This window comes from Thamnophis elegans, chromosome 12 (genome assembly GCF_009769535.1).
Source record: "Thamnophis elegans isolate rThaEle1 chromosome 12, rThaEle1.pri, whole genome shotgun sequence".
Classification (NCBI taxonomy): Eukaryota; Metazoa; Chordata; class Lepidosauria; order Squamata; family Colubridae; genus Thamnophis; species Thamnophis elegans.
Window position 1 is genome coordinate 6,953,059 of NC_045552.1, and position 24,902 is coordinate 6,977,960.

The following is a 24,902-nucleotide window of genomic DNA, read 5'->3' on the forward strand; positions in this document are numbered from 1 at the left end:
GGTTGGCGATTCTTCCTGCAGGTCTTTCAACAGTCCTCCCCATTCACCACTGTAATGAAGCCCATCCACCTTGATGCTGGTTCTCCCCTTCCTCTCTTTTCTTCTACCTTTCCCAGCATTACGGCCTTCTTCAAAGAGCTGGAGCTTCACATAATGCATTTGAAGTAGGGTATTTTGAACCGGGTCATGTAGATATTATTGGAAACCTGTATTTGGGTGGGTGGAGGAGTTTCTTTAAATCTGAGTGATGGCTCTGAGCACTAACATTTCTCTTTTGCTCCTGCAGACAATGTCATCAGATCAGGTTGCGCTTTGGAAAGTAAATGCAAGGAAGATAAAAAGATGATAGGGAAGGAACTCCCTGCTGCTTACGTAGAGGATGTTCCATTTGCAGTGGTCGTTGAAAGCGTTGTCTGCAGCACAGACCCTGATATCATTAAAGAAGCTATCAGCAAAGCCCCTCCCTTCTTTGCATCCTTCTTCTCGGCCTTTCTTGGGCTCCTCCTGATGAAGCTTCTCCTCTAAAGCTCTTCCTACCAACCAAGAAGTTGTCCCCTTTTTCCTGTCCTGTATAATCTCTCCAGCTGATCAGGCGAGCTCTTGGATGTTATGCATTGATCTCTAAATTTTGTTCCCATTTCCTGTTTTCCTATATTTTCTTTTAAGTGGTAACCAACTAAGCGGACAGAAATGTAATCAGCAGCCTTGAACATGTGCTTGGAGAAAAAAAATGGTGTGATTCAAATAAAGAAAACAATGAGGAACAAATAATAGGACTCCAGTCATTGATTCTGATTCTTCTCATTTGGTATACGGGGAAAATAATCATCCACATTTTGCATGCTACAAGAAAGTTTGCTATTCCCGTCAGTTACATTAAGGTTTTTCTCTTGGCTGCCACATACATGCCACTCAGTGGTGGGTTTCAAAAATTGTTCGAACTTACTCTGTGGATGTGGCCTCCTTCGTGGGAGGGGCTTGCCACCCATGTGACCGGATATGAAATTATGAATTAGGACTTAGGTCGGTCCAAGTAGCTATTCAGAAACTCTGGCATTGAAGGATGCAGGTCTTAAAGCTGTCAAGTTACAAGATCCTTGCACCCCAAACCCTTTAGAAAAAAAAAAGTAGGGGTCTTCAAACCTGACAGCTTTAAGACTTGTGGACTTCAACTCCCAGAATTCCTCCTCCAGTCATGTTGGCTCAGAAACTCTGGCATTGAAGCATGCAAGTCACTAGTGGGTTTCAAAAAAAATTGGAACCTCTTCTGTAGGTGTGTCCTGCTTTCCAGGTCCACTGGTGGAACCTCTTCTAACCGGTTCGGTAGATTTGACAAACCGGTTCTACCGAATAGGTGCGAACTGGTAGGAACCCACCTCTGATGCCACTGATATTATGCCTACGTCTCTAAATTTTCCTGAATGGAAAACAATTATGCAGGCAGAAATATTTTCATCAGCTTTGGCTGTGTGTTTGAAGAAAAAGTTGAAGTAATTCAAATAAGATGAGCAATAAATAATATTAGGACTCCCACTCATTGCCTGATTCTTTTGATTTGATATAGGGAAAAATGTTGTTTTCCATTGTTAGAGATATATATATCAAATGTAGAAACTAGCCATCTCACAGGGATTTGGTTTATCAAGTAGTATATGTTATTTTATTGAGCAGGTGTTTATTTTATTTTCTTCATGCCATCTCAATCCCAAAGAAAACTGTCTGCACAATCATTTTCCTTCTTCCCAGTTTAGTCTTTTAGCCCTGGGAGTTTCTCTAGGGGTCTCCTGAACAAGAAACTTCATGAACACATCTAAAGAGGTGGTCTGACTCAAACGCACACATGCACAAAATGAAGAAACTCCACTCTTAATCACTGAGCAAGTACCATCCTGGCAGTTTGTGCTGCTCTCCGAAATTCACACAGCCTTCCGTTAACATTTTTACTGGGTTATCAAGTAATATAAAATACGAAATTCAAAGCAAATAGGAAAGCATTGGGGAAGGAAAGGGGAGGGAGAGGTGAGGTAAGGTAAGAAAGACAAGCATTGACTTCCGACTCTCTCTGTTCCAATAAAATAAGGCATTAACAACAAATCACAACTTTTTCCTTTTTCCTAGTGGTATCAACAAGCAGTTTCTATAAAGACCTATCAGTCTAATCGGTAAATCTCAAAGGCAAAATTTCATTTTTCTCCATACCAAGCATGAAGTTCAGAAGTGGTTTCCATGTGGAAACAAAAGGATGAACGAAATTCACACAGCTTAACTGATCCACTTAATCAGTTACGTTATATATATTTTTTTCTTGGCTACCTCATGCCTGACATTGGAAAACCAGTCTTTCTGTGGCTAGAAAAATAATCATTTCATATTAATTATTTGGTAAGCATAAGTATAGGTGAAGTGCAGTAGAGGTCTCACGTATCCAGATGCACACGTGCAAAAAAAATGTTCCCGTTTTCCAGATTTGATATCAATTTATTTATTTAGCATATGTATGGTACCTAGAGACATCATGCAATTACTCATGTAGAGATATAGTTTAAATAAATCATATAAACCATATTAAAATCACCCCAATATTTGCGTATGGAATTTCAATGGGATAGGTGCTATAGTGCAGAGGTTTTACAGCCCTAAGCAACATATGGGACCCAGGAATCTGGGTCCTCATTTCACCCACCTCGGAAGGACGGAAGGCCGAGTCAATCTTGAGCCTGGTGAGATTCAAACTGCCAAATTGCAGGCAGCCGGCAGTCAGCAGAAGTAGCCTGCAGTACTGCACTCTAACCACTGCACCACCATGGCAAAATGAAAAATACGTATGGACATCTGATCATGAAAATGGCACTTTTTGCAAGATCCAATCTGGATTAAGTCACTGGGACCAGAGGTTTTGTCTTCCGAGCTTTGACTTGTGTTGAAGCCTCTTCACTAAGAGCCAAGGTGGCGCAGTGGTTAAATGCAGCACTGCAGGCTACTGCTAGATCAGCAGTTCAGCGGTTCAAATCTCACCGGCTCAGGGTTGACTCAGCCTTCCATCCTTCCGAGGTGGGTAAAATGAGGACCCAGATTGTTGGGGGCAATATGCTGACTCTCTGTAAACCGCTTAGAGAGGGCTGAAAGCCCTATAAAGCGGTATATAAGTCTACTGCTATTATTCACACTTCTGGTGAGTCTCCAAAAGCTTGTTAAGAATAAATCTGTGGTCTCGGTGACGAACCAAGACTGGTTCTTGCAGCGTTATCCTGGGACATGTACATTGGCCTTCATTACTGCAGTTTTTGATTTGCAAAGGGCACATCCCTGATTTCTTAAGACGGCCAAAGTACATTTGGCAATAGGAAAGCGGGACTAAAGATGATGAAATTGCAAACGTCGGGACTTTCCTCTGCAACCTCTTCCACAAAGGTTTTGTTACCCGGTTGGTGATTACCAACCATGTGTTGGTGATTACATTTAAAGCCCTACATGGCACTGAACCTGGATATCTGAGAGACTGTCTCCTGCTACACATTTCCCAAAGTCCGATAAGAACTCACAGGTTAGGCCTCCTCCGGGTGCCGTCGGCCGGACAATGCCGACTGGTGACCACTCAGGGGAGGGTTCCACCACAAAACCGCGTTCGACTAAACCGCACTCGATGAAACCACGTAGCTGACGTCAACAGGGCGACAACAGCGCGGTTACAGCACGCTGTAAACGCTAAACCTAAAATTAACCCCTAAACCTAAACCTAACCCCCTAAACCTAATCCTAATCCTAACCCTTAACCTAACCCTAACCCTTAACCGAACCCTTACCTTAAGTTGAATCGGCTTGCTTTCAAAGCGCTATTTAAAGCGCCCTTCTTTCTCCCCGCTGGCTGTTGTCGCCCTGTTGATGACGTCAGTGACGCAGTTTAATCGGGCGCGGTTTTGACGGGTCACGTCAGGGGAGAGCCTTTTCTGTAGCTGCTCCGGCTCTGTGGAACAAGCTACCAACAGAGATCCGGACCCTTCCCACCCTTGCGGCCTTCCCAAAAGCCACCAAAACCTGGCTGTTCCGGCAGGCCTGGGGTTGCTGATTCAAATCAGGTTCAACCCCCAATTAAACCGGATGTATGTTGTTTTTAATACTGTTTGTATTCTCCCGCTGTGTGTTATTTCATTCGTATTTGTAAGCCGCCCCGAGTCCCCCGGGGATTGGGCAGCATATAAACCCATTAAATTGCGAATTACAAATTTTTTTCTTCACTTTGGACACCCATAAATTCTACGTACTCCCCTTTTCTGTAGTGACCATCCAGCAGCTCACATTCAACGCAGGGTCAATGGCTTACAACTATTTCACTTTCGTGAAGTAATCCTCGACTTACAATCGAGCCCCAAATTTCCATCGGCAAGACATTTGAATTTTGCCCCATTTTACCACCTTTCTTGCTGGCCGTTAAATGAATCGCTGATTTAGTTAACTTAATGGGTTGTTAAGTGAATCTGGCTTCCCCACTGACTTTCCTTGTCAGGTCTCAAAAGGTGATCCCATAATCCTAAGACACTACAATCATCATAAATATGAATGTTGCTGATCTGAAAAAGTTGCAAATCCTTCCTTTTCAGTCCCGTGGTTAACTTGGAGCGGCGAAGAAACGAAACTATTACAAGTCAAGAACTGTGTGTAAAGCCATTCCATATATACATAGCTGTTAGCCTTTGCATTTTGTTGTTTGGAGATTCAGTTCTCAGGCCGGAAGAGACCCGTTAAACCAGTGGGATAGAGGTTGCCCATCATGGAATTCTCCCCTTGGACTTCAATAGTACTTAGCTCAGTGTTTCTCAACCTTGGCAACTTGAAGATGTCCGGACTTCAACTTCCAGAATTCCCCAGCCAGCGAATGCTGGCTGGGGAATTCTGGGAGTTGAAGTCCAGACATCTTCAACTTGCCAAGGTTGAGAAACACTGACTTAAGACGTATACACCGCTTTGCAGTCCTCTCTAAGCGGTTTACAGAGTCAGCCTATTGCCCACCATCAATCTGGGTCCTCATTTTACCCACCTCGGAAGGCTGAGTCAATTTGAGCCGATGAGAATCGAACTGCTGGCAGTGGGCAGAGTTTGCCTGCAATACTGCCTTCCAACCACTGCGCCACCACGGCTCTTGTGGCGCCGTCAAGTCCTCCCTTCTAGATAACATCCAACTCTCAAGTGCAATTGCGTCACACCTGCCCTCCCCCCCATTGAACGGCCATTAGCTGTGCACGGCAACTTGCCGTTTTCCAAAGACAAAAACAAACCACAGTGGCACGAATTTGGTGGGTTGACCAAAGTGCAATAATTTATTCACATGAACGTCATTTGGAAGTCTCAATTTGGCAGTCAGGAGAGGGAGAGGAGGAGGAGGTGGAGCTCCGTTAACGGAGTGGTGAAAGAAGACGGGAAGGGGAAGAGAAAGAAGAAAGCAAAGTTGGGAAGCTGTGTGAAGGCACAGAGAGAGGGAGAGACAGACGCACGGACACACAGAGACAATCTGAACAGGCCCGCAGGCAACAGCTGAAATGAAGCAGAACCAAACGATGGTTCTCCTTGGAAAAAGGATGTCTTGCGTTTCTTCTTACGTCTTCGCCCACCCCGTCCCTCTCGCAGGGCCCTTCAGAAGAGGCGGGAGCTTAATCCACCTCCTCGATGGTGGGACCAGAAGAGCCACCCCCGGCGCCTCCAGCTCCGGGGAAGCCCCCTGGCATTCCACCCGGCATGCCACCGGGCATCCCTCCGGCTCCTTGGTACAGCTTGGTGATGATGGGATTGCAAACATTCTGGAGCTCTTTCTGCTGATGCTCGTATTCGTCCTTCTCTGCCATCTGAGGAAGGGAAAAAACGGGACCATTAAATGCAAAGAAGCAGAAAACGACTGTCTCGTTCTAACGTCCAATAAGAAATAAGACTAAAACCTTCAAAACTCAGAAAGACTTTTGCCAATCAATCAAGGGAGTGCATGTACCATATTTTTCGGACTATAAGACGCACCATAAATAAATCAATATATTTATAGGAACGCCTTGAGCAATTTCAACCAAACTTGGTACAAAGATGGCTTTCTGTCTGGAAAAAAATACTGTGGGGGTAAGACACACCTCGTGTGTGTGTGTGTGTCTGTTCCAGCATAATTCTGGAACACCTGGGCTGCTGAAATGAAAAGGAATAAAGTATATATCTAATGTCAAATCACAGTACTTTTGACAGTGATAGTGTGCCTTAATGTGATAGTGTTAGGATACAGCCTGTTGTGCCTTAAGATGGCGTCTACTGTACAGCACAGTGGAGTTGCCATGGTGACAGCTTCACAATACTCCACAAGGGGGCTCCAACCTAATACAGAATTAGCATAAATGGCTGGTATAACTATAAAGTCTGAGATCCTACACTTCTGTGAAGAACCCCCATGGAAGCAATTAAACAGGAAAGATCTGATTTAACCATCACCCCCCCAAGCCTTTCCCTGCTCCCTTCACTCACCTGGTTCCTGTCCAGCCAGGAAATGACCTCATTGCATTTATCCAGGATCTTCTGCTTGTCCTCGGGAGACAACTTGTCCTTCAGCTTCTCGTCTTCTGCTGTGCTCTTCATGTTGAAGGCCAAAGACTCCAAGGAGTTCTTTGCAGCTATCTTCTCCCTCTGGACCTCGTCCTCAGCTTTGTACTGTTCTGCTTCTTGGACCATACGCTCAATCTCCTCTTTGCTAAGACGGCCTGGAGTGGAAAGGAAAAAAAGGAGTTAAATCGGGAGATTGAAGCCACACCAGGCTCGCTGCTGTTCTGACCGAGGTTTCGTCAAACCACAGACTCCTTGTCCAGACAAAACCCGCTTTTATTAAACTAATGTGAATTATTCTCTGTCACTTCCAACAAAGCCCTGGCAAACAGTCTTTTTCAAGGGTGAATTCACCACCACAAACCTTATCAGGCTTGGAGAGCTGCCAAGCCGATATCTCCCAAACGCAACCCAAATACTTGGCAAGGAGTCTCTGAGAGTCACGGATAAATCTTCACACTAATTAAGGGAACTAATTGTCTCCAGCAAACTCCACCCTTTCACTCTTCATTCTCTATGGGAGAAGCCATTCACCGTCCACCTGTGCCTTTACTCTTGAGTTGACCCTTGGTTCCTTAACTGTTCCCTTCTCCTGGCAGCTCTACGCATGCGCACACTGGGAACAGGCTCCAGATGTTCTTCTGCCGCACTGATGTCCGACTCCGAAGGCAGCTGATAACTGTCAGATGGCCTTGGCCCCATCTCTGCCTCGGATGCAGAGCCCTCATCAGAGCCTTCCCCAGAATCCAGAACTGGCCCATGTCCCTCCCCAACCTCCTCACTGTCTGAATCTGCTGCCAGCCATACTGGCGGGCCACAACAGCTGCGTACAACCCTTTCCCAAAGCTGGTACTTTCTGGTTGGGCTGGATTTCAATTTCTCAAACCGATTGGGTCCATGGACCAAAACCCCACCTTTATCGTTGGTGATGGTGATCTTGTTCTCCTTGCCCGTGCTCTTGTCCACCGCGGACACGTTGAGGATACCGTTGGCATCGATGTCAAAGGTCACTTCGATCTGGGGAACGCCCCGAGGAGCAGGCGGGATGCCCGTCAACTCAAACTTGCCCAGCAAATTATTATCTTTGGTCATGGCACGCTCACCCTCGTACACCTGTGGGCACACAAAAGAGCAGGGTAGAAAGTCAAGCTGGAGGCCCTTATTTCCAACGCACAATTGATAAAAGAAAACACCGGAATTTGGCTTTAGGGATGGCCCGAGTCCACCGTACAATCCAGCATCTTGTTTATGGCTTCCTTAACCAAGATGACAAAAATATGGCTCTCTGGATAAGACTCCAATGCTGGGAAAGGTGTGAAGAAAGAGGAAGGGACAGCCAGCAGCCAAGTGGATAGATTTAGCAATAGCACTAAAGACTTATATAACGCTCCATAGTGATTTCCATCCCACTCTAAGCCTATTGCCCCCAACAATCTGGGTCCTCATTTTACCCACCTTGGAAGGATGGAAGGCTGAGTCAACCTTGAGCCTGGTGAGATTCAAACTGTCAAACTGCAGGCAGTCAGCAGAAGTAGCCTGCAGTACTGCACTCTGACCACTGCGCCACCATAGCAATAACACTTAAGACTTATATACTGCTTTTACAGCGCTCTCTAAGCCGTTTACAGAGTTAGCATATTGCCCTGACAATTTGGGTCCTCACTTTACCCAACTTGGAAAGGATGGAAGGCTGAGTCAACCTTGAGCCTGGGCGAGATTCGAACTGCCAAACTGCAGCCAGCCAGCCAGAAGTAGCCTGCAGTGCTGCATTCAAAACACTGCGCCTTCGTTATGCTGACTCTGTAAAGCGCTTGGGGATGATTGGCCCCTCCCATAAGGCATAAAAGAGGAGCGAATGGGCTTTGAGCCTTTGCAGGACGCAATTAGTTCATCTGGTTGGTTCAAGCTGTGAGAAATCCTGACTCTGTGCTAGCAAAACTAATAGGCAATTAGTTCTCTTGGCAGCGTTTCAAGGGAGACAAAGGTGGGTGCTTATCAACATTACCCTGAAAGACTGTGGCAACTCGAGCAGGCATCTGTCGGAATCTTCGCAGACTGTTTTGAGAGTCATTATGGGCTGCGAATGACCATAATTCACAGCCGTATAAATAAAAAAAGAGGGTTTCGGGGACTAAGAGTGTGATTTATGATTTCCCAGGAAGCCTAGATCAGAACAAGTGATCTGTGGTCTTCAGCTTGATAGCAAATCAACCCATATGTTCTTCCACCCTTCCTAGCCCCATTGTGCCACGATCCAACGTTGCTTACCTGAATAAGCACTCCAGGCTGGTTGTCAGAGTAAGTGGTGAAGGTCTGGGTCTGTTTGGTGGGGATGGTGGTGTTTCGCTTAATGAGGGCTGTCATCACCCCCCCTGCGGTCTCAATACCCAGGGAAAGAGGGGTGACGTCCAAAAGTAGAAGATCTTGCACGTTTTCAGACTTGTCCCCGCACAAGATGGCAGCCTGGACAGCTGGAAGAGCAAAGCAGGAAAGTTGGTGAAGATTTAACCCTACATCCCCCTGCAAGAGATAACTTGGATCTTCCTAAGAAGCAACAAATGCAAGACAACTGGATTTTGGTTTTTTTCCTTGAAGATGTCTCGCCTGTCATCCAAGAAGCTTCTCCAGAACTGAAGAATATTAATTAGTAATAATAGATATAACTAAATAAATAATTGATAATGATAATAATGTATACAATGTGTAGTGTTATGCTAATAACTGGATATGAATATTGAATGGTACCCATGAAAGGAAGATTAGAAATCCTTTTGGATTATATACAAAAGTTAATAAAAAATGAATTAAGTTAGATACAGTTAAGTTTTGATTATTAGGGGGAAAATGTTATGATACAGGATAGAGTCAAATAAAGGAGGGATAATGATGACAACCTATATATATGTATGAGTATAATATAAAGCAGTGGTTCCCAAACTCCAGCAGAGCTGGCTGGAGAATTCTGGGAGTTGAAGTCCACAAGTCTTAAAGTTGCCAAGTTTGGGAACCACTGATATAAGGAACTAGATGAAAATTGCCAACAGTGATTCGGAAAGGAGGATTAGAAAAGTCTGTTATTAAATATTATGGATGTTTAGCTAGAATAGGACATAAGGATTCAGTGTTATTGGGAGGATTTTAGAAATATTAAATCAAATGCCAATATGTGGTCATGTATTAAATTTCGGTATATTTTATGATGAAGGACGTCTAAACAATTATAGTCAAACATAAATGGAGGTATAAGAGTAACATGTATAAATATTTGAGTTAAAATACTTGAGTTAATATGAATTATGCTTGATGACTGTGGAAGAGATGCACGAAAACCTTTTGTAACCAACTGATACACTTTCTACAGTATGTATAGATGACAATTTTTTATGGTTTTTTTATGTTTAAAAATAAAAAAATGCAAAAAAAAAAAAAGAACTGAAGAAGCTTCTTGGATAAGAAGCGAAATGTCTTCAAGGAAAAACTAAGTCCAGTTTTTTTTTTTTTTTAAAGCATCTTTGGGGCAACCATGAACTGGATGACTTGAGATTCTCCATAAACATTCAACAAATCACTAGGTTTCTTCTCCATTTATTCCAGGGGTGTCCAATAGCAATAGCAGTTAGACTTATATACCGCTTCATAGGGCTTTCAGCCCTCTCTAAGCGGTTTACAGAGTCAGCATATCGCCCCCAACAATCCGGGTCCTCATTTTACCCACCTCGGAAGGATGGAAGGCTGAGTCAACCTTGAGCCGGTGAGATTAGAACCGCCGAACTGCAGATAACAGTCAGCTGAAGGGGCCTGCAGTACTGCACCCTAACCACTGTGCCACCTCGGCTCCAGCCTTTTGAAACTTTTAACACCTGTGAACTTCAACTCCCGGCATAGCTGGTTGGGGAATTCTGGGAGTTGAAGTCCACACGTCTTAAAATTTGCCAAGGCTGAACCCATTCCCCCTGGTTTACACCATACAACAGGTTTACCTACAATCAATAAAGCATGGCTTAACCAACCATGCCTTCACATATCATGAGCAAGGTCGCCTCCTAAAATGGATGTTTCGCTGAACTCTATTGGTATTCTCCAGCCAAGCGGAAAGGCAACGAACCCATATGCCTAATGTAAACACGGCTCTACTACAATCTTTACAAGGGCCGTTTTTTCTACCTTCTCCATCAATGAGGTCTTTCCACAAAGCTCAGATCTGACTGTCAGATTTCCTAAAAATGTCCTAACTGATTCATGAATATCGAGCCAAGTTTCAATACAAAACTCGTCATTTATTTGGAGCACCATTAGGCAAGGCCTTTTTGCAGTCAGATCTGAGCTTTGCTTGACTTATAGCTGAATTTTACCTCCCCTCAGTCTGTGTCATAAATCACATTCCCCAATGAGGTGCACCCCTCCCAAACCTGCTGCAGTAATCTAGCCGAACATATGCGTGGAATGCACTCCTCCCCCTTCCCTCACCATGACAACTTTAGTTGACAGTAATCTCCTGAAGAATTTGCAGAAGGTCCCCACTTCTTGTGTTTCTTACTCCGCCACCACACCCTGCCGCTTTCTATGACCCCCCTACCTGCTCCATACGCCACCGCTTCGTCTGGGTTGATGCTCTTGTTGAGCTCCCGGCCGTTGAAGAAGTCCTGCAAAAGCTTCTGGATCTTGGGAATGCGGGTGGAGCCCCCCACCAGCACAATGTCGTGGACCTGGGCCTTGTCCAACTTGGCATCCCGCAAGGCCTTCTCCACCGGCTCCAGGGTGCCCCGGAAGAGGTCGGCATTCAGCTCCTCAAAGCGAGCCCGGGTGATGGAAGTGTAGAAGTCAATGCCCTCGTAGAGGGAGTCAATTTCAATGGAAGCCTGGGTGGAGGAGCTGAGCGTGCGCTTGGCCCGCTCGCAAGCTGTGCGCAGCCGCCGGACGGCCCGCTTATTGTCCGTGATGTCCTTCTTGTGCTTGCGCTTGAACTCCGACACGAAGTGGTTCACCATGCGATTGTCAAAATCCTCACCGCCCAGGTGAGTGTCTCCAGCCGTCGATTTCACTTCAAAGATGCCATCCTCAATCGTCAGAATGGACACATCAAAGGTGCCACCGCCCAGGTCAAAAATGAGGACGTTGCGCTCGCCACCCACCTGAAAAAAAAAAAAAAAAGAGAGAGAACCTGATTAATTGAGAACGGGAAACTGATTTTGCAAGGGTATCTGTATCCTATGACAAAGACCACCAATACGAAGTAGATGAAGATTGGCTCAAATGCTAGTGTAGCAGCAGATTTGAGGTTTGTAATCTACTTACGAAAGAGCAGGACTTGAGACCACGAAAGTGAGAGAAACAGGTTTATTGGATGCATCGAGTTCAGCGTGTTCACACACCGAAATCTGAACTGCCTGGGCTCTGCCCAAGATCCTACTTTTATGCCGTGTTCCACACGGTGCATTCTCAAGGCGTTTCCATACACGACACAAGCATGACATTTCAAAAAGCAGAAGTTCATTTGGAATGTTACAGCAAAGGACATAGGAAAAATATAAAAAAGAGAAGTTCCTATTTCGTCTTAAGCTGTCAGCAGCTTTTACCTCTGTTCTATCTCTCACCCACGTCTGGCTTCCTGTGCCCCCACTTTACAGGGTTCTTGCCACACAGTTCAGCCCTATTTGTAATACCTATGAGGAAGTTGGAGAGAAAAGTTCACTGCAGCTAAAAGTCAACTTTTGGACTCCAGGGCACTAGAATGAAAAGCCAAACTAAAATGAATTTATAAGGTCCATTCTATTAAGACCACCTAACCTGGCCAGCCACTGGTGGGTTTACCTGTGCAATCCCTGCTGCATCACTAGAGATAATTTTCTATGCTAGTACTCTGCAGGTATCTTGGTCTGCCTCTTTAGCCGATTCATCTAGCAAATCAGGATCTGGGCTCTCTATAAATTTTTTATTTTATTCTTTTATAAACAATCCCATTTTCAATTAACCAGTGTGTCGTCTGGGTATAAATATTTTCTGCCAACATTAAAACATGCATTCTTATTCATTCTTTAATCTCATTTTAGCTTAATTTCCAATACCTTAAGTATCTGATATTACAACAATCCCATTGTAATTTATTTAACTCTATTAGTTATATTGGCTATTAATACACTTTCTATACTTTAGATAACTTCTACCTATTAATTCTTATGTCTATTCTCTAACCACCGGTAGAAAGATTCCCAAATTGTATAATAATTGGTTTCTTCTTTCTCTTTGATAGAGACAGTGTCAATCTGTTCATTTCTGCACATTCTAATATTTTCCTAATCGCATTCTCCTCTTTGCTTCTCCAATTTTGTGCAAACACCATCCTAGCTACTGTTATAACACTAATAATCAAATATACATTTTCTGCACTATAATTTTCTGGTAAAATCCCCAGCAAAAATATTTCAGGTTTTAAGTCAATTATGTTGTTTTGTTCTCTTTTCCAGCCACGTATTATTTTAGTCCATTATTCTTTTGCTTCTGCGCAGCTCCACCACATATGATGGTATGAGCCCAGTCCCTGGTAGCATTTCCAACATTTAGTTGATTTAGGAAATCAGGATCTGATTAAGGGCAGCATACAAATTAAATAAACATTCCAAGTGCGAATAAACTCATTTTGTCTTTAAAAAACCTCAATTAAAAAACCTCCTGTCATGGCTGAAACATAGCTTGCAGGGAAAACCTCATTCACAGCCCAGACAAGAAGCAATGGTGGGAGGGAATGATTGGACTGTAAGGGGGAATGTGGGGAGGGGGACCAAAAGGAATGCAAGAACGCCCACTGGAAGCTTGCAACTATGTCAACACCTGAAGGTTAACCAGCTGTTCGTCTGCCTCGAAGGAAGCTGATAACTGACATATGGCCTTGCCCCCCTTCTCTGCCTCCGACACAGAGCCCTCGTCCAAGCCTTCCCCAGACTCCAGGACTGGCCCATGTTCCTCCCCAACCTCCTCACTGTCTGAATCTGCTGCCAGCTCAGGCCACAAGTCCTTGAGTGTTTTCATTTTTCTGGTCTTTAACAATAGCAGTTAAGACTTATATACAGCTTCATAGGGCTTTCAGCCCTCTCTAAGCGGTTCACAGAGTCAGCATATCGCCCCCAACAGTCTGGGTCCTCATTTCACCCACCTCGGAAGGATGGAAGGCTGAGTCAACCCTGAGCCGGTGAGATTAGAACCGCTGAACTGCAGATAACAGTCAGCTGAAGTGGCCTGCAGTACTGCACCCTAACCACTGTGCCACCTCGGCTCCTGATAACTGGCATACAGTCTTTGACTGTAATAAACTCGATCTGATTTGAATTATGCTGTTTGGCGCGGGAACATTTTCGAATTGGTTTTGATACTTCCTTGTCCATGCCAGCTGAGTATATTGTACACCCGGAACACGAAAACTGCCCCAAATGAGTCTTTTATTTGCCAAATGAATTGCGTGGGATGGTTGACAACTCCAAAAAAAACCCCATCGAATCAGTTTCAAAAAGGGATCGAGAAGTTCTTAGGAGATCTTCCGAGATCTCCAGAAGTTTCTTTCTGGACTCTTATATAAAAGTCAACCGATCGCATGGAGGAACAACACTGTATCCCTACCTTTTTATCCAGCCCATAGGCAATGGCTGCTGCCGTCGGTTCGTTGATGATGCGAAGAACATTGAGGCCCGAGATGGTGCCGGCGTCTTTGGTGGCTTGCCGCTGAGAGTCATTGAAATAGGCTGGGACCGTGATTACCGCATTGTTAATTGTCTAGGATGGAGGGAAGGGGAGATCAGGTCAGCAAAAAGCAAGGTGGTGCCTCTCCCATGTCACTTCAGACAAAGAAACCAACAGAATCTCACTATTAACGTCTCCATCCCACAAGCTGTTCCTACTTGCAAGCATTACCGTATTTTTCAGAGTATAAGACGCATCAAGATTTTGAAGAGGCAAATTAAAAAAAAAAGTTTTTGCAGACCTCCTGAAAATGGGCCCGTTCTCCCCCCCCCCCCTGCAAAAGAAGCTTGGAGGAGCTTGGAGAGTGCTTCTGGGGGGTGCCCCCCCTCCCAAAACAAGCAAAAACCACCAGTATTTTCGCGAAAACGGGCCCATTTTTTGTCAAAAAAGGGGAATGCATAGCCTTTAAGAGGCTTATGCTGGGGGCAAAATTGAGAAGAAAAAAAAAGAGAGAACCCAGCCTGTTTTTCAGTCATTTCTGCCCTCCCCAGCCCCCAAGAGCACTCTGCAAGCCTCCTAAAGGCTCTGCATGGCCATTTTGGTGAAAGGGGGCGGGGTTTCGGGAGGCAAGAAATGCTGTATTCAGTGTATAAGACGCACCCAGATTTTCAGCCTCTTTTTTGAGGGGAAAAAGGTGCGTCTTATACTCTGAAAAATACAGCAAATCTCCAATTGGAACCTCCCCCTCTTCTCTTAAGTTAAAAACATGATTCAAGAGGTGGCCTCTTTATCCTCCAAAACCCCCTGCTTCTTCCTAGCCCTTCCTGGGATAGAATGTAATTTGCAACACGCCAGAGGTCAGTTCTCTTGTCTTTGAACTGATAAAATTCCATTTTTTTTAAATCAGGAGAGGCAGAGTATAGAGGCAGTCCTCAACTTACGTCCACAATTGCTAAGCAAGACGGCGGTTAAGTGAATTTTGCCCCATTTCACAATCTCTCTGGCACGGTTGTTAAGTGAACCACTGCCGTCGTTAAGCAAATCTTTGGTTTCCCCAGGAAGAACTTGTAGGAAGACTGCAAAAGGCGATCACATGGCCCTGGGATACTGCAAATGTCATCAATATGAGCCTGAACTTTGATTACTTGGGAGAGGTTGCAACGGTCGCAAGTGTGAAAAATGGTCATAAATCGCAATTTTTTTCACTAGTGTCTGAACAGTCACTAAATGAACTGTTGTAGTTACAGGGCTACCTGTATACTGAATTAATGTCTCCTCTACTTCATTTCTCCTGCGTGCCAGATACACCCATGGCTTGAGACGGCTGCCCTTGTATCCACTCACCTTGCCCAGGTAAGCCTCTGCAATCTCCTTCATCTTGGTCAGCACCATTGAGGAGACCTCTTCAGGGTAGAAGGACTTCATCTCGCCCTTATATTCTACTTGGACTTTGGGGCGACCCCCATCATTGATGACGTGGAAAGGCCAGTGCTTCATGTCGCTGTGCACAACCGGATCGTCGAAACGTCGGCCAATTAGGCGCTTGGCATCTGAGAACGGGGGAGATCATTCAATACACTGAAGGACTTTTATCAGAAAGACATATAAGGTCAAGGTTCCCCTCGCACATATATGTGCTAGTCGTTCCCGACTCTAGGGGGCGGTGCTCATCTCAGTTTCAAAGCCGAAGAGCCAGCGCTATCCGGAGACGTCTCCGTGGTCATGTGGCCGGCAGGACTAAACACCAAAGCCCCACGGAACCAACAAGCCCACTCCCATCAACACGGACAGGGCAAGCCACTAAAGAGCGAACGTCACTCACTTCTAGCACTGATGATGTTACCTAGTTGGGCAATAAAACATCGGCAAAAAAAACAAGCTGAGCACCAAGGACCCAACAGTTTAACCCTGAGTTACAAATATGTTCTTATCTTAATAAACTCTCAGTAACTTTTTGATAACAGCGGCAGAGGACAGCTAATTTCCAGGGTTAAGTTCTGTGCAGAAGTTTCCCAGCTGAAAGCCCAATAGGAAAGTTTTTTTTTTATTATTAAAGCCTGGCACAAGGACTTCATGCCCTGTGGTCACAAAGCTGCAAGACGTGACCTTGGATGGGTGGGCAGGTGTTTTCTGGGATGGGAACAGAACGTCCCAAGACTTTCACTGATAAGATAAGCTTTGCAGCCAAAGATTCCTTCCCTCCTTTACTCAGCAAACAGGTCAGCTCTGAAAGAGCTCAGAACTTCGCTTTACGGAGAAATTAAATCTGCCACTTCTTGATTTACAATGTCTGTCACATTGCCACCCCGCTGGCATGGTAAGATAGCTTTTTCGATTCCAAGTATCTTGTTTGCTTTTCACTGCTTAATCAATCTGGTGAGGGCTAAGCCATAAAAAAACCAGGCTTAAGACACAAATTTGGAACTTGCCCATGCCTGCTAGAAAAGATGGACCATGGGCCGGGTAATATTCGAGAGACTGGCAATTTGAGGTAGGCTATTTGTCTCTGCTTCGGGCAACCTAGCAGTTTGAAAGCATGTAGAAAAATGCAAGTAGAAGATAACAGTGTTCCCAACAAGCCTTGATTGCCCAAGTCAACTCCCAACACTGATAGGGCAATCTACTAGTATATAAAAACGAGAGCAAATCCCACTCCTTTTCTAGCACTGATGATGATTGAGTGTATGAAGTGATCTTTTAATCTGTTTTTATTCTCTCTATTTTAATTTTTGAAATGTATTTCTGTAAGCCGCCCGGAGTCCTTCGGGATTGGGCGGCCTATAAATTTATTAAACAGTTAAACAGATGACACGGAGTATGGTAAGGGAACGTCTCCAAGAAAACCACCAACCTCAGAGAGCAGCAAGACGCCCCCGTTTATGAGAGATTTGGGTATCATCTTGTTTTGGTATGCGGTGGGCACCCCAGTGGCTAGAATGCTGTATTGCAGGCTAACTCTGCTCACTGCCAGCAGTTCGATCCTGACCAGCTCAAGGTTGACTCAGCTTTCCAAGGTCAGGGTAAAAAGGAGGACCCAGGTAGTTGGGAGCAATATGCCAAATATTGGCATATTGCGTATAAATAAAACACTTAAAGAGAATGCGGTAAAGCAGGGGTCTCCAACCTTGGCAACTTTAAGACTTGTGGACTTCAGCTCAATTCTGGAAGTTGAAGCCCACAAGTCTTAAATTTGCCAAGGTTGGAGACCCCTGCTGGAAAGCACTGCAAAGTGCTGTTGCTATTTATGCTTTTAACTCTGTTTGCTTGCATTAGCAATAAAGCTTAAAAGTTCTTCATTCACTGCTTTGAATCCAAAAGAACCAATTTCCTGGACACCCAATCACTGTCTTGACCCTTGGCAAAAGACGCTTAATCCTTTCAAGACATTCTCATTACTTCTATAGCCATTTGCCAACTATTACTATTATAGCTTTGTTGATTAGCCTATAGGCCATATCAAAGCACACGGTTCAAACATCTATCACCAAATTAAAATCCTATACAAACAATTTAAATAAAGAGTAGGGTAAAACACAATAGTTATATACGATAAGATAACAATGTAATTTAATACATAAATATGTAAAAGAGAATAAAATGACATAAAATTATATTTCGGTGTCACCCTTACAAACTACCTGTCAACTCTCCCATGTTGTCATGGGGACAGAATGAGTGGGACTGCTGGAATGGGATCTCAGATTACAGCTGCTGGGTTGGGGAGGGGTGTATCTATTGGGTAACATGATTTATGACACAGAATGATGGGAGGCAAGTAAGAAGCAAATAAAACAAAGCAAAGATTTGGCTGTGAACAAATCTTGCCCGATGAAGCTATCAATAAATCACTGGTTTTCGTATTAAAATATTGGCTCGGTTATTATGAATCAATTACAGCATCGTTTGGAAACTTGACACTACCCCAATCAGGCCCACGTATGCAGATCTCAACCGAACCGTTTTGTTGGAAGTCCTGTGCTGTGTTAAATGTTATTGTCAGGTTCTGGTTGCATATAAATTAAGTTGTTTTGATATGGGGGTCCTTTGTTTGGTCTATAGACCAACGTTATCCGTCTCTCACCCCCTCATACAAGCAACAATCAAATCGGAGGTGAGCCAGGTCTTCTAACTCTGCCGCTCCGCAGAGATGCTCATCCTTTGCCAAACTAAGTGGCACCCAAATTTTTTTGATTCTCATCTCCCCATAATTTCTTACACCTATGGCCTCGAACCCTGGTAGTCCCGGCAGAACCAGGCCCAATTTCCCCTCTCTTACCAAAGACGGTGTTGGTGGGATTCATGGCCACTTGGTTCTTGGCAGCATCACCAATGAGGCGCTCCGTGTCCGTGAAAGCCACGTAGCTGGGCGTGGTGCGGTTGCCCTGGTCGTTGGCGATGATCTCCACCTTGCCATGCTGGAAAACGCCTACGCAGGAGTAGGTGGTCCCCAAATCAATGCCGACAGCTGGACCCTTGGACATTTTGCCTGCAAAAAAAAAAAAGAGGCACGTGACAGGTTAAAAACACAGAGGATGGGGTTCTCAAAGAGAGGATTCAAAAGAGCACCATGGCCTAGAGGTGGAGCTCTCGCCTCACAATCCAGAGGTTGTGAGTTCAATCCTAGGTAGAGGCAGATATTTCTCTCTCTGGGCACATTGAGAATATGGCTGAAAAAAACAAACTCCGCATCGGCAACAGGAAGGGCATCTGGCCAGTAAGCACACAGCTCCATTCAGTTACCCAGAACCCACTCCACAAGGGATTACAGAGTCATTAAAAGAATAGGATGAGTTCTCAAGAGAGCATTCTCATGTCTCAGCCTTCCTATTTGCAATTTGCAAACTTGGAAGGTTGGTTAGGCGCGATTTCGACATGCTCTGCCAAGCCCTTGTTTCACAATTGGCTTTCTTGGAAGAAAAAAAAAGAAGTTTCTGTACCTTTCCATGAAATTTTAGTAGTTGACTGGTGTTTTCTAGGTAGAAAGTAATATTCACTTAGCGTCAAGGTTGTTCTGTGGCTTGGGTTTTATAAAGACTTCTTTTGGTAAGCTATCTTTTTCTTCTAGAAACAGGAATGCCTGGCCCCCCAAAAATTATAAGAGCCAAGGTGGCGCAGTGGTTAAATGCAGCACTGCAGGCTACTGCTAGATCAGCAGGTCAGCGGTTCAAATCTCACCGGCTCAGGGTTGACTCAGCCTTCCATCCTTCCGAGGTGGGTAAAATGAGGACCCAGATTGTTGGGGGCAATATGCTGACTCTCTGTAAACCGCTTAGAGAGGCCTGAAAGGCCTATGAAGCGGTATATAAGTCTACTGCTATTGCTATTATCACGAAGATTTGGAAAGAGCAGGAAGTGTATCTTTACAAAGATTCTCTTTTGAACAAGATAAAATAGTCCTTTTTTTTTTTGTAATTTAGGCCAAAGTTCCAGATTAAGGGTTCATTTATATGGGGAAAAATAGTTCCCATTTATGTTTATCTAGGGAGCTCTCGTGGGACACGGCGGCTCAGTGGCTAAGACACTGAACTTGTCGATCAGAAAGGTCGACGGTTCGAATCCCTAGCGCTGTGTAACGGAGTGAGCTCCCGTTACTTGTCCCAGCTTCTGCCAACCTAGCAGTTCAAAAGCAGGTAAAAAAATAGGAACCACCTTTGTTGGGAAGGGAACAACGTTCCGTGCGTCTTTGGCATTTAGTCATGCCGGCCACAGGACCATGGATACATCCTCGGACAGCGCTGGCTCTTCGGCTTTAAAACGGAGAAAAGCACTGCCCCCTAGAGTCAGGAATGACTAGCACATATGTGCAAGGGAAACCTTTACAGGAAGCTATCATTCCAGGATAAACAATAGGCTAAGAAACTCAGTCAAGATGCAAATGGGCCAAAGTCTCCAAGATGAGGGGTAAGATATGGATTAAATCTCTCAAGCCTTTTAAAAAGCAGCCATTCAATTCTCCCATTTTCTCCTTAAATTGCAATATGACTCCATGTTTAGCTACGGTGCAGCAAATGTATTGCATGCCCAAAGTATTTTTATTGGCTGGGGCCCCCTGCAGGAAATATTAGGAAGGGCATATATTAGTCCTCGGCTTACTAACTATACTGGCGATGGAGCTAAAAAAAAAATTGGAAATCCTAAATAACGCTTTTCATTTTAACTGTGCAAGAGTTTAAAACAGCCAAAGAATTCTGCACATGCTCACAATCCGGTGTCTTTCCAAATATGCTGGATTTTGGAAGTGAATTGTAGACACAGACGCCTAGCCGTCCTTAAAATTATTCCTGCATGCCGCCACGTTTTAAAACAGCAAACGCAGGACATGCTTTTTAAGAATGCGATGGAAGAAAAATGCAATTGCCCAAACTTGTTAAAGGCGAAGCTACAGATGTGGTTCTTTAGAGCGTGATTGTTAATTGGAAGAATCTTTAAAGTCAGATGTTGTATCGTTGGAAGGGTTGGGGGGGCCCTGCCTTTCCAAAAAACACAGCTGCCAAACTGGAAAATAACAGAAGACGTTTTTAGCAATGGTAAAGATCTAACTTGTAGGTTTCCAAGCCATGTTCATGTTCCTCTGGGCGGGAGAGACGGTTTTAAAAAAATGCTGTTGGGTTACGCAAGATAAGATATGGGGGAGGGAAAAAAAAAACCTCAGCTTTGCCAGGGACTGCACTTAAAAAAAAAAAAAAAGACTTACGCCACTGAACTTGGCGTCAGCCTCTCCCCACCAAACCCGTTTCTCGAACAGGAAAGATTTTTCTAGAACTCCACCAGTGGACTGGCTTGGGGAATGCATGCTGCAGCAATTCTGATCAGCTACAGAAGCCCCAGCAAGATTAGGCAGATCATTCTACAACTTATCTGACCTACCCTGGACTCCCAGCCCCCCTGCTTCGAAAGGAAAAATAACCCCATTAATAATTCTGAAAACTAGACAATCCCACCCCTTAAAGGGGCTTTATAAAGAAAAAAAAGGCAATTGGACTTTCTTGTTTTTTTTTCCTTTTGAAAATATTTTCTCATCAAAGCTATTTCTTCTTCAGTTCTTGGATAAGAAGCGAAAAACCTTTTCAAAAGGAGAAAAAAACCCATTAATGATTCTGAAAACTAGACAATCCCACCCCCTAAAGGGGCTTTAAAAAGAAAAAAAAGGCAATTGGACTTTCTTGGAGTTTCCCCCCACTCTTTTGAAAATATCTTCTCATCAAAGCAATTTCTTCTTCAGTTCTTGGGATAAGAAGCGGAAAAACCTTTTTCAAAAACCGAAGGAGAGTCCAGTTGATTTTTGGGAAAAAAAAAGAACACCTTTAGGACAAACCATGTTCTGAGAATGTCCAGACATTCAACCCAACTTTCTTGTATTGCTGGCAAGTTTCTGGAAAGAGACCTATAGATCTCTTGGTAGATCTTTCATAAACAGCCCCCAAACTAGATGGAAAGGCTTACAGAAATAGCCAACAGGGTCAAATCTCCTGACCCATTTTTCTAAACTTTTTAACTCAATTTCGGGACTTAGCCTTGTGTTTGTATTTCCATAACAGAGCCTAAACTGGGAAAGCCCTAAAGAACGAGACTAGGATAACAGGAACGACAAGGCCGAGATTATAAGATATGAACAGAGAAATGTAAGAGGAAAGTAAGATTCGATCACTGAACATCGATGGATATAAATTCTCCCCTTCATAAATTACAAAGCTACTATCTGGATATAATAGCACTACAAGAAAGGCATATAAAAGACCACCAAAAACAGGTATTGGAGCCACCACCCCCACCAAATTAGGGAAATTATTTGTATCATTGGCACAATAAAAAAAAGAGAGGTAGCATTGTATACAATACAGGCCAAACAAATTTATAGAGATAGAGAGGGTAGGATTTTGATTGTGGAAATAATATTACGGCAAATCAAAAGCGGGTCCTTTTAGTAGAAATCTACACCCCTAATGGGGGACAGGAAGAGTTTTACAACAAACTGCATAATATTATCTGAGACATAGAATGTGACAATCTCTGTATGCTAGTTAATTTTAATGTGATACTAACCCACAATGCTCCAAACCAACAAGCTTGCTTCCAAAATAAAACCTTACAATTAAGTTCTGAAAACTTAATCCCTGTAAGGAGGAGATCATAACCTCACCCCAAATCTTGTAACCTTATTTTAGAAAGAAGTTAGGTCCCAAAGAACAGCCCAGAGGTTTTCTTTTCCATTGAGTCACTTATCCCAGTGGAAAATATTTCTTTTTCTGGCTTAAGTGCGTCATAAAAATAACTTTTAAATCATACAGAAACAATGAAGGCAAACGCCTGCCGTTCAGGCTCTGAGCTTTTAAAAACAAACAAACACGGTCTTAAGTTTCAAAAGAGAGGCAAGATTTTAAGCCAGGGATCCCCAAACTTGACAACTTTTAAGACTTGTGGACTTCAACTCCCAGAATTCTCCAGCCAGCAGCTGACTGGAGAATTCTGGGAGTTGAAGTCCACAAGTCTTAAAAGTTGCCAAGTTTGAATCAAGACCTCTGCTTTAAGCTAAGCCGATGGCATTGAGAGGATAAGAAAATTAGTAAAAAATGAATAAAAATCCAATCCCCCCCCCACAAGACAAATGGCACAATCTAACCCCTCTGCATATTTACTGATGAATTAAAATATTGGTTTCAAGCAGTTCCAGGCAAGTGTCATTTTTATTCCCACCCGGGGCTGATCATTCTGAATCAACCCCTAATAAATATATATATAAATATATGACTCTGGGTTGGAATTATTCTGGGCAATTAACCAAGATGTTTGAACCCAAAATGACTTAAAAGGAGAGGGGGGGGGAGGAGAGAGAAAGGGAGGGGGATTGTAGTTCAGACTTGATCCAATAAGCTTGGATACCAGCCCCTTTTTTGGAGGGGGGGGGGAGAAAAGCTTCCCAACGGACAGAGACCAGACCTTCTGGATGCTTCCTCTGCATTCCTCTGCCAAAGGGTTAAAGACTGCAAACAACTAAACTGCGTGCAAAAAAGGGAGGGGAGAAAAAAATGCACTTTTGCAAATTAACCGTCCCTTCCCCTAAGGCTGCAAGTCCCTTCTTTTTTCCCCGATGGGTGGGTAGGAATCTGGGGGGGGGGGTAGCCTATGTGGCACCCCCTCCCCACACTTTTCAAAGTCTCTCTTCTCGGGGAACAAACAGGCTGTCTTTAGCATTCCCACGACGTATCCAAAAAAAGCAATCGGGGAGTTTTCCGCGAAAAGTGTTTTTAAGGATCACACGCGTCCGAGAGTCACCCGTCCCCACGTTACGCGTCTCCCACAACGATGCTTAAAGCCCAGCCTAATCGGTAGAGGGGACACCACAGTCCCCTCTTATTTATTTTTTGCCCCCCAACGCAACAGCCCTTCGATTCCTCAAGACCCGCAGGAAACGCGCGGGCCAACCTTCGCTAAACTCCACCTCGCCCGCATTCACACGACACGCTTCTCCCGGACCAGTCCGCTTTTTTTTTTGTTTTAACCGTTAAGGGAGAGGTCCCAAGCAAACGGGGCTTGGCTTCCACCCCGGGAACGCCCAACTTGTGCAAAGCAAAAAAAAAAAAAAAAGGAGAATCAGACGGTCCGATTTAATGCACAACGGAGCTGGCGCGTCGTGGGAACGCGATCCCGGCAGCCAAAAGCGGAGCGGGCGATTCCGGCGGGCCAGTAAGTTAACCCGCGCGCAAAAGGCTTTTTGCACGGGCAGGGAAAAAGCCGAAACCTTGCAAAGAAAAAAAAAAAAAGAGGGGAGCAAAATACCCCGCGCCGTGCACGACTCTTGCACGGTTCTTGGGGGTGCAATGCAATGCAATGCCGAAGCCTCTACAATTTTACTCCCCTAGCAAAAACTTGCACGCCCAAGTTATCAAGTACCTTTGGCTCGTTGCAATCGTTGCTCTCGCCGAATCTCCGAAGCGCTTGGCGCCTGCCTTGTGCTCGTCCACCCGCCGGGCAAAATAACAATCCTTCCGTGCGCTCCTTGGACACGCTTCCTTCTAATCCTCTGAACCCGACGGCCCGCCTCTTGCACGACTTTATAGGCAAGGAGTCCCGCTCCCACCCCGCCCCTTCTAGTACATTCTCCCCCGTCCTCCTCCTCCCATCCTCCTCCTCCTCCCCCCCCCCCCGCACTTTACAGAACCTTCTCGACTTTGGCTGCTTCCCTCGTCCAATCCGGGTTCGCCTCTGGCGGCGGGTGCTTTGCAAAAAAAGGCGCGTTCCCGCGGCCGCCGCCGCCGCTTTCCCCGGGCCGGAACGGGCGCGCGCCTCGTCTGGAACGTTCAAGAAAGGTTTGGGGAAAGCGGCGGGGCGCGCTCCCGCGTTTCCCTTGCACGCGCGCGGGAGGAGAGGAGATTTGGGGGGGGGGGAGGAAGGGGGGGCGATACAAAACCTGCTCGTCGTCTCCAAATAAAGCTTCGCCGCTGGAAACATTTCAACCCCCCCCCCCCCGTCTCCCTCCCTGGGGGCCCCTCTGACTTCACTTTCTAATTTTATTCGGGTGCGGAGAAGAAGGGGGAAGGTTGCAAAAGGAGGTCGAGGGCAGGGGAAGCGTGTATAGAAGGGCAAACGGTGGCGCCTGCGTGTTCACACGACCCCTTTTGACCCGGACCCAAGAGAAACGGGGCAGAAAGCCTAAGCTGCTTGGT

General features: G+C 44.9%; 1 protein-coding gene across 1 annotated transcript; it reads right to left on the reverse strand.

Moving 5' to 3' along the window:
- Window positions 1-5,287: 5,287 nt before the first annotated feature.
- Window positions 5,288-24,271, reverse strand: LOC116515182 (heat shock cognate 71 kDa protein-like). Its single transcript, XM_032227086.1, has 9 exons — window positions 24,130-24,271; window positions 18,515-18,724; window positions 15,583-15,788; window positions 14,179-14,331; window positions 11,144-11,699; window positions 8,836-9,038; window positions 7,482-7,680; window positions 6,493-6,725; window positions 5,288-5,837 (listed from the first exon to the last, which is right to left on the reverse strand). The coding sequence occupies exons 2-9, from the start codon at window positions 18,717-18,719 to the stop codon at window positions 5,646-5,648; spliced, it is 1,947 nt and encodes a 648-aa protein (XP_032082977.1). The 5' UTR covers window positions 18,720-18,724; window positions 24,130-24,271; the 3' UTR covers window positions 5,288-5,645.
- Between the last annotated feature and the right edge of the window lie 631 nt (window positions 24,272-24,902).

Excerpts from the sequence above, each read along its gene's own strand:
- LOC116515182 (XM_032227086.1), bottom strand. The coding sequence starts at position 18,719 with ATGTCCAAGGGTCCAGCTGTCGGCATTGATTTGGGGACCACCTACTCC. Across the intron at positions 9,039-11,143 it reads AGCGGTGGCGTATGGAGCAG|CTGTCCAGGCTGCCATCTTG; the intron begins GTAGGGGGGTCA and ends TTGCTCTTCCAG. Across the intron at positions 6,726-7,481 it reads CACCATCACCAACGATAAAG|GCCGTCTTAGCAAAGAGGAG; the intron begins GTGGGGTTTTGG and ends TTTCCACTCCAG.